Raw genomic sequence first — 10634 nt, forward strand, 5'->3', positions numbered from 1 at the left:
CATTCTTCATTGCCATCCTTTCTCTATCATTCTTGGGACACTGATTTTTAGAAAACTTTTCACCTTTCGTAACCGGTACACTTCCAGGAGAACAATTATGCATATCAAATCTCTTAAGAATTCTATCGATATAAGCTCTCTGAGACAATTGCACTACATAATTAGTCCTATCTCGAACAATCTTGATGCCCAAAACAAAAGAAGCCTCACCAAGATCTTTCATATCAAAATAGTTGCACAACATCTGCTTTGTCTCAGCTAATAGGTCAGTGTCATTAGTAGCCAAAAGTATGTCATCAACATACAACACCAGAAAAATAAAACTGCTCCCACTGACCTTCATATATATACATCTATCAACAACATTCTCCTTAAAGCCATTTTGGATGACAACCTCATCAAACTTAAGATACCATTGTCTTGAAGCTTGCTTAAGACCATAAATAGATTTCTTAAGCTTACAAACCAAATTACCATTCTCCGTTTGTTGGAAACCAACTGGTTGAACCATATATACATCCTCATATAAATCACCATTCAGAAAAGCAGTTCTGACATCCATCTGATGCAACTCCAGGTCATAATGCGCCACAATCGCCATAATAATTCTAAAAGAATCCTTTGTGGATACGGGAGAAAAAGTCTCTGTATAATCAATTCCTTCCTTCTGGCTAAACCCTTTAGCTACAAGTCTAGCCTTATACCTCTCCACTTGACCATTGGAGTCCTTTTTAGTCTTAAAGACCCATTTGCACCCAATAGGCTTGCTACTCTCTGGTAACTCAACCAAATCCCATACTCCATTTGACTCCATGGATTTCATTTCATCTTCCATTGCATCCAACCAAAAATTTGAATTTGAACTGCTAATGGCTTCCTCATAAGTGACTGGATCTGAATCATCACTTATGTCAAACTCATGCTCCTGCAAGTAAACCTCATAGTCATCAGGAATAGCTGATCTCCTAGTCCTTTGTGACCTCCTCAAAGGTACATCAGCATCTGTAATAGCTGGAATATCCTGCTCTTCAACAACAAGTTCATTCTGACCAACTACTGGTTCATCAACTACTGGATCAACAATATCTCTATCAGGAACAACTATACTGGGAATGAAAACACTTTCTTCTCTAAATTGAGATTCCCTTGGACCATTACTATCATCAAACCCAAAATCATCTTCAAAATAAATGGCCCTGTCTGATTCCACGATCCTGGTGGTGTGAGAAGGACAAAAGAATCTTGAACCCCTAGATCCTATACAATAGCCAACAAAATATCCACTAATGGTTTTAGGATCCAACTTCTTAATTTGGGGATTATAAATCCTTACTTCAGCTTTGCAACCCCATATTCGAAAATGATGCAAATTAGGCTTTCTTCCTGACCACAACTCAAAAGGTGTCTTAGGAACGGACTTACTTGGAACTTGATTCAAAATATAAGCTGCCGTCCTTAAAGCCTCTCCCCACAAATAATCTGGCAACCTAGAATTTGCCAACATAGACCGCACCATATCCAACAAAGTTCTATTCCTTCTCTCAGCTATGCCATTTTGCTGAGGTGTACCAGGCATCGTATATTGCGCATCTATGCCACACTCACGCAAATAAATAGCGAAAGGCCCTGGGTTCCTTCCAGTTTCATCATACCTACCATAAAACTCACCACCTCTATCAGACCTTACAGCTTTTATTTTCTTATTCTTTTGAAGCTCCATCTTTACCTTAAACTCTTTAAAGGCAACTAAAGAATCTGACTTCTCACGAATAAGCTCAACATGTCCATAACGAGAGTAATCGTCAATGAAGGTAATAAAATATCTATAACCACCCAAAGCAATTGGTGTAAAAGGTCCACATATGTCAGTGTGGATTAACTCCAAAACATCTCCACACCTAGCTAACTTATCATTTCTTACCTTGGCAGTTAACTTCCCTTTCACACATTCAACACAAGTCAACAGATCAGAGAAATCAAGATTAGGAAGTATCCCATCCTTCACTAACCTTTCCATCCTGTGCCTAGAAATATGTCCCAAACGTTTATGCCATAACATTGAGGAATTGTCATTAACTCTTGGGCGTTTAGAAGCAACAATAGAATTAACAGAGAAATCGAGACCATTATTAAATAAATCAAGCTTATATAAATTGCCACATAAAGTTCCAAAACCAATAACTTTGCCATCCTTAAATAATTCAACTTTGTTATTTCCAAACAAAAAACTATAACCTTGACTATCTAAAACAGAAATAGATAACAAGTTTCTTCTTATTGAAGGTACATAAGAAACTTCTTGCAACTCCAAAACATATCCAGTGGCAAGCTTCAACTTGATTGTTCCCACAATGTCCACCTTCACTCTTGAGCTATCTCCCATATAAACATGCTGCTCAAGATTGGTTGGGCCCCTTCGGCTTATCATCCCCTGCAATGAATTAGTAACATGAATTGTAGCTCCAGTATCTAACCACCAAGAATTCATAGGCACATCAATAATATTGGTCTCAATCATTAAAATATTACCTTTCTTCTCTTGCTTTCCCTTTAAGGTCCAACAGTCTATCTTCTTGTGCCCAACTTTATTGCAGTATCCACACCTTCCATTGAAGTACTCTTTCCTTTCTCTAATCTGAAAACCACCATCCCTAGGTCCTTTAGGCTTCATACCAGAAAACTTCTTCCTATTGGGGTTAAAACCCTGCCCAGGCTTGAAACCTTGTCCTGGCTTGAATCCTTGTCCCTTCTTTTGGAAAAACTTCTTGGACTTATCTACCTGATGTGAAACCATAGCAACAGACCTAGACTTACTTAATTTAATATCATCCTCTTCCTTGACAAGGATAGTAGTCAATTCCTCCAAACTACAACCTTCTTTCTTAGTATTCAAACTCGACCTGATATTATCAAACTGGGATGGAAGACTCCTCATTATAGAATAGGTCAAGAACTCCTCTCCAATGTCCATCTTAAGATCCTTCAGCTTATTATAATAAGAAGAAAGTAGCATAATATGGTCCCTTACTCCTTTAATACCATCATACTTGGTATTGTTCAATAGGTCCAAATAATGATGCTTCTCATTCATATCAAACTTGATAAACTTCTTTCCTATCTCCTCAAGAAGTCCCTTTGCGGTATCCACTTTAGGAATACTAGCATATATGGCCTCATCCATGTAATTCTCCATCATCATCATACAGCACTTATTAGAGTGTTTCCAATCCTCATAAAGTTTCTTAACTGCTGCAGTACTCTCATCAGTCGGAATCTCTGGTGGATCTATCTCCAAAGCCAAATCCAATTTCATGAAGGTCAAATTCATAACTAAGGTTTTCTTCCATTTCTGATAATTTGTCCCATCCAATTTCATCATGGCAGTCATAGGCATAAGATTTGGGGTGCTACTAGCTGTAAAAATAGTAAACAACAAGACATTTTTTAAAAAATTTAAGACAATTCAATTACTATTTTCCAGCCCCTCAACACAAAAACACAAACACAAATATCGCTTAGGGTTTTTGTAGCACTAAAGATACCCTTACGCGGGCCAGGGACAGTCAACCAAATAACCACAATCAAATGCATTGAACTGAATCACCGACAGGGCAACTCAGAACCTGCAATACATGGCATTTAATTAACTTCCACTGCCATTCCAGGCGTCACACAAAGCAACTAGAACTACCGACAGGGTAGCTTAATTACCCGTATAGACCCTGGTTAATCAAGTGGGAGAAAAATAACATATTGGCAATTTCATGAAATAGGCAAATATAAAACATCCCATCCACTATGCCAATATATATTACATTGGTACACATAATGCAGATAAAATAAGTCTCACGAAAGGTGAGTACCTAAAATCCCACACTACTATACCAACTAGGCACAAAGCCTCTTTGGGTAAGCTTACACAAACCAATTTTCCAATCACAAATATTTAATTTCTTTTAATAAAATTGGAATGTGATAATTAAACAAATAAACAAACAATAAATAAATAAATTAAACAATTGAATCACTAAATTAATTAATAAATAAACAAAAATAAATTAATAAAAAAAAATAAGTTTTTTTTTTTTTGGGCCTGCTGACGTCATCTGCTGACGTCAGCAAACGACGTGTCGTGCTGACGTCAGCAGATGACGTCAGCAACCACCCAGAACGACACGTCGTGTCTCTCTTCTTCTTCAGCCAACCGGGTCACGGGTGACCCGGTTCCAGTCCACTCGGGTCACGCGACCCGCTATTTTACCCGGCCAAATCTCACCATTCCGGCCACCTTTTCCGACGATTCCGGAGGCGTTAGTTTCGTCTCCAAACGGTGAACGTTTCCCACAAACAATTTTGATTCAAAATCAACTCAAAATAAACATCCAAACAAGGTTTTTATTCGGCCAAAAATAAACAAAAAAACCCATGGAAACACAAGAAATTCGAGCAAAGTTTAGTCAAAAATTGATGCTGTTTGTTGCGTGTATTCTTGGGAAACTTTTCCCCAAATCAATTTGGTCCAAAACCCAGAAAATTAGCATGTGAAATTCATGGCCGAAAACCCAGTTTTTTTTTTTTTTTTTTTTTTTAACAAGCCCGATATTTACAATTAATTTTTTTTTTTTTTTTTTTTAGGAACAAACAAAAACGACCATGAGTATATATATCTACGTAAATAACATAATCTTGAATCTGATTCAAAACTTACATATGTACACAATTCAAGAAAGGAAAAATTAATATAAAGCAACGTGTATATATATATATATCTAGAACACTGATAATAATGGCAAAAAACACAGATCAATATTCACATGCTAGCTGCAATAAACTACAAAGAAATTTACTATGCATATTAACCATGTGCTCTGATACCAATTGTTAGATTTTATGGATCTAAATATGCATAATAAATTCCATAAATCATAAATTACTAACCTCCAAACGCAGCCATTGATAAATTAGATCTTTAATCCTGCAAAATAGAAAACAATGTAAAATAGTGCCTATGGACACACTACTCTCCAACCACTCTCAGATCTCTGAAAACCCTAATATCAAAATACCGTATGGCATCAATTGTTTGCTTGCCCTAGACCTTTAAATAGTCTCTGCAAGTCAGACTTATCCATTAATTTTGACACATATAAAATAATAATAATTTGATAATATAATTATACTAGGAAAAATATGGATAAGTCATTGGGCTTATAAAGAGAGTTGGTCCTCCAGTCCAATGGGCCAACTAGAGTCTTATAGAGAGTGTGTGACCAAGGGCCCTACTACAAAATAATAAAATAAGCCAGTCCCATTAATGGCATAAATAGGCCCTGTAAGTGAGTAATTGATTATGCCAAGTCCACAAATATTAATTTAATTCAACAAACTATATATAATTATATAAAATTATTATTTGAGAGATATTCATCAATATATGCAGCAAGCATATATGCAACAGACATATATACAGAAAAGAACTTAAAAAGTCGAGAAATAGGAAATTAACCTACAAACGTTGGAAGATATACATGCAGAGTATGCTTGGTGAAATATAGGTAGTAAGAACTTAAGAAGTTGAGAAATAGGAAACCTTACATAAAAAGAGCTCTTTTAATATTCAATATGTTTGGTGAATATGTGTAAGAATTTCTCCTCCACTTATGCAAAATCAGCTAGGAAAATCCATATAGTATTTACTAATAATTGAATCAGGCACTTACAATCAGGCACTTACAATTTATAAAAACAAAAAAAAACAAAAAAAAAATTGAAGCGTTTCCAAATCCACATATTAATAAATTTTTCATGCTTTCAAAGTACTTTGGAAATTGAAAAGAGCTAGATAAAATTATTAAATAAAATACATAATAATATCAAGAATATTATCTGAAACAAAGAAGATAAGAAGTAAAATGATTGGTTTTTCATTGCAAATTTCATTACAAACTGATAGATTATCCCAAAAACACAACAACAGTTAGAGAATTGATGTAAAAACACAAAAACAGTAGGATATAAAAACATATTGACAAAAATGAATTTTTACAAAGCTCTAAAACAAACAGATACACAAAACCAAGTAAATCGTGTGCTACATATTGACTACGACTTGCCAATCAATTATTATAAATTTGAATAGCCAAGGTGTCTCTTCATTCAGTCCATTGGCTAGATGATTCAATAGAACTATTAGTAGGTTGCTCCACCATGGTTTGGTTATCATATTCCAATCCTAATACTGCATGCTCCAATAGATCCAGTGATATCTTTCTCCTAATGAAATTATGCAAAATCATCAACCTATAATGATTCTTTTTATGTTTTAATTGGATAGAATGAACAACTTCTTAAGACTATCCATCGCATCTTAAATAGTCCAAAGCATATTTCTATCAAGTTCCTAGTAGATGCATTCTTCATATTGAAGTATTCCTCATTATTTTTTGCTCTAACAAATGGTATTGAGTTGCCCTATAAGGTTCAAGAAACTCTTATCATTCATATATCCAACATCAATAAGGAAATAATATCTTACATTTTCAAAAATTTGACTAAAGTATTATAATAAAAAAAAAACTCTATTGAACATATTTTTAAATATTATCTAACAATCTTCTTGGTGGGAACTTTTAGCCCATTTGGTCTGGTGAATGCATTAAGCAATAGCTAAACTCTCCTAGCTAGGTTATACAAATATAAACTTCACATCCCGTTCACAAACACTTAGAACATTTTGTTACTATGATCCTTTTCCTTATTCTATACCTTGGCTTGTTAGTGCCAGAAACATTCACCTGAATGTATGTCCCATCTAGTGCTCCTAAGCAATTCTATACATTTAAACAAAAAATATTCAATTACAAATTGAGTTATCCATTCTAAAACTTATCAATTTAAAAATACTTTAGACAATCTCCATTTTTAATAAGTATAACTATCAAGTACAAGAGTTTTAATTTTAAGCAAGTGGCCTTTTAACTGTAGTACCCCATCTAGTACCGAATTGAAGTACTTACTGATAGTTTTTCCCGCGCATCTAAAACCAGTTGCCTATTGTATGTTTTTCTACATTATGCACTAGAATATAGGAAAAGATACACACTTGCTATTTCAATGTTACTCGATAATCATTTTTCACCCTCTCATCTACTCAAAGTAACCCACAAAACAAACTAAATGTCCTTCTATCCATTCCGAGTTAATTTACGCACTATCTATCATCAAAGCCTATTATGCTATCTAACACACTCAAACGAGTAGCATGCCTCATAGATGTGCAATTTTTAAGTATGTACTTCTCACAATGTCTATGCACCCAAATATACACCATTATAAAAAGCATGGTACATACCATTATCTTTTGCAAATGTATTTGCATAGCAATCAAGTACAGTGTAATCTCTTTCACATCCATATCTAGTCATAAAAAAGAAAATAATACTCTATAAAGTAAGTCAATTGTTTAAAAATTAACAATAATTATAGTAGTAGCTTATGGCCATGTTAAGATTTTAAAGCAACTTATATAGTATGTACATACACTAAATTTCCCATATTATTTGAAATTTCAAATACACTAAATCATAAACATATACATGCATGCAAATCTACATGCACATAAAGATAGGTATATTAAGCAACAGAAACTATCAACTTCTCACCAAAATTTTACACTAGATATTCTTATAGCCAAAAAGTGATCCATTAGTATTACTAGAAGATATTTTTCAGGCACCTAATGTGAAACTAAGGCATACTTCTTAAAAAATTTGAAAATTAAAAAATAAAATAAAAAATAAAAAAATTATCCTAGAACATAACATCATAGAATATTCTTCCAAATTAAACACATATGCATCCTTCATATAGCCACGTACCAATCTAACATGGTATTATGTATTAGCATATAATGTACAAAAGCAATCCAGTGCATTAGAAATCATGGTGCAAGCAACAATGTAAATATTGAGGTGTTCTTACAAAATTTCTCAACATGTCACGGTATACATCTCCATAAAACAAAACCTAACCTCACAAAATCAATCAATTCCATCCTTTGTTTTCCCCTATAAATTAAATCCAGTTCTAACAAAATCTTTTCTTATGTATTAGAATATTAACAGTGTTGAAGACACTAGACACATACAAACCAAGTGATATTGGATTTAGGTTTCAATATTTTATCCATTTTTGGCCAATGATATATTTGCCATTTGGCTTTAGCCTTCTTATTTTATAAGATGGGTGCTTATTATTAAGTGCTTAAAGGGTAAAAATAATCAAACTTATTGTAAATTACTTTTCCATACATCAAAAAAGAGTTAGAAATTAATGAACTAATTTAGTTTTGTAGCATGATTGTCGCACAAACAAAGTGCACTACCAATAACCTTAGCAACACTCACAACCCTATGTCTAATCCTTTAAATTAGGATCCAAGGCCTTTGCTTCATCAAGACAAGTATCCTTAAAAGTCAAAGCACCATTAAGTTTGAACATTCCTTGTATGCCATCTTAAGTTACCATTAATCTTCATTTGACAATGACATCAAATAGAGATCAATAGGTGAATGATAGCATAAAAAGAAAACTTCCCTTCTATGACATAGTTTAGTAAACAAACAGTGAAAGAAAAGATCAACCAAATAAATTAATTGGAGAGCTTGAAAAGTTTAAAAGATGCATAGAATAGAAACTATACTATCATCACACACATCAAACAATGCATACAATAGAAAATATACCATCATCACACACATCAAACAAACTTATTAAAATATGGAAAAAGAATCTACCAATGCAAGAAAGAGTAGAGCTATCACAGAGAGGTGTTCATCAATTGGCGATATGTGGAGTCATGAACATAGTGAAGTCGATCGAGAAGGATTCTTAGAGAGGAAGTAGAGTTGATCAAGGAGATTTCACAAGGAGAAGAGAAAATTGCACTGAAAAGAGAAAATCGCATGGAGAAGTGAAAACCACAAGGATGAGAGAAGCTTGAGACTTGTTTTCAAAAATTGTTCGATGAGTCCTAAAGATAAATCCACTCTTTGCAATGAGATAAAATAGTCCAATGAGCATAAGGGCTAGATTATTTCTTTTATCCAATCCAAGAGAAGTAAAATGCCACCAAAGACTAGATTGAAATTTCCTTATATCCAATCTAGTCCTCCTCTATCTTGCATCCCAAACAGGTTGGAAGGCGACGTTGGATCGCCATGCTAGGGAAAACTTTCTAATACTCCTAGAGTAGGGAGTGCTCAAAACTCCTTCTTTTATATTTATGACACTTGTCTAATTTTTCCATGTCAGAAAGGTTTGTAAATGGCAAAATATTCACTCCATTATGTTGCTTTAAACCTTTTGTCTCCATTTAATTACTTTTTTTTATTTTCTTTTTGTTTTCTCTTTCACTTCCATATAGCCCTATCTCTTTCTTTATCTCTCTCTTTCTTCATCCCCATCTCTCTCTCTGCTTATACTTCAATTTTTTACCTAAATGAACACCATCAGAGATGTCCAGGACATGATGTTAAAAAATTGTTGTAGTAACTATTGCCTCTCTTTCACTGTAAGAAACTGTGAATTTGGTTCCAATGAAATCTTACTCTCTTTCTTTTTCATTGCAGGATCGTCAAGTTGTCATTAGCTCAATTGTATTCCGTGAACAATAATGTCTCTGCCAATCTACTTCATCTCTTCTTCCATGATTATTCTATTTAGGTATACATATCCTTAATATTTTACCCAATTTTTTTATTTTTTTATTTTTAGATAACAGGGCTTTTCTAGTTGTTAATTTTTTGGGTTTTATTGATTTCCTGATAGTTGTTTTCTACTTCTTTTGGGGTGTAACTTATAGCTTTGTTCTTTTTGCAAATAGATTAGCCATGGATTTCAGTTGTCCTTTTTTCCCTTTCTAAGCTATGTATCACAATGATAATATTTATTGAATTTGACATGTCTATCTTAAGTTTGAAAATATAGTCAATAGTTTTTTTCAGGGCTTATCATTAATTTCTAACATTTATTTTGTTTCTGTCATCTAGACTTATGTTCATAGTTATGATATTTTGGTGATATGGATATACATCTCCTTTGCTTGTGATTGACAGAAAATTTATGATCATCAACATGTAAATTTTTTTATTTTTTAGTATGCGACATGCATGATTACTTATTTGCTTTCACTTTATTGCACCTTGAATGCTTTATCAAGCACGAGACCTTTACAAAGTTCATTGAAGGCTTAATGGATCATCAATAATATTCTTAAACGAACTGTTTTTTATTTTCAATTATTATTTTTCAAGTTAGGGATTTTCATATTGTAGAAAGAGTAGAAGATGAAAATGACATAAGGACTATACCAAAGCATTCTGGAGGTGGCATATAAATGTCCTAAAAGAAAATGTTGCTAGGATAGATGATACAGCTTTTAAATTGTGTTGCAGCTTGCAAGCTTAATATTAGAATGCAATTTTGTAGTGATAATAGATACCATTTTGTAAATATAGTAGATCCTATTGCAACTATTGCAAGCTGTAATAGATGTTGGGAACTAAAGAGCAATAAAAATGTCTCTTTGCTTATGGTACCAAAATTTTGTCATCCAACTTATGGTTGATTGTCAT

At 33.5% G+C, this 10634-nt stretch overlaps 1 protein-coding gene across 1 annotated transcript; it reads right to left on the reverse strand.

The window, feature by feature from the left end:
• Nucleotides 1–1055: 1055 nt before the first annotated feature.
• LOC132804295 (uncharacterized) lies at nt 1056–3552 on the reverse strand. The gene is made up of 2 exons (XM_060818483.1): nt 2530–3552; nt 1056–2431 (listed from the first exon to the last, which is right to left on the reverse strand). Exons 1-2 carry the CDS (start codon nt 3392–3394, stop codon nt 2397–2399), a joined length of 900 nt encoding a protein of 299 aa, XP_060674466.1. The 5' UTR covers nt 3395–3552; the 3' UTR covers nt 1056–2396.
• Between the last annotated feature and the right edge of the window lie 7082 nt (nt 3553–10634).

The sequence above is a fragment of the Ziziphus jujuba genome, chromosome 6 (genome assembly GCF_031755915.1).
Source record: "Ziziphus jujuba cultivar Dongzao chromosome 6, ASM3175591v1".
Lineage (NCBI taxonomy): Eukaryota > Viridiplantae > Streptophyta > Magnoliopsida > Rosales > Rhamnaceae > Ziziphus > Ziziphus jujuba.

Coding starts and splice junctions, on each gene's coding strand:
- LOC132804295 (XM_060818483.1), bottom strand. CDS start 3,394: ATGCCTATGACTGCCATGATGAAATTGGATGGGACAAATTATCAGAAA. Junction 2,432..2,529: donor GGGAAAGCAAGAGAAGAAAG/GTAATATTTTAA, acceptor AATTCATTGCAG/GGGATGATAAGCCGAAGGGG.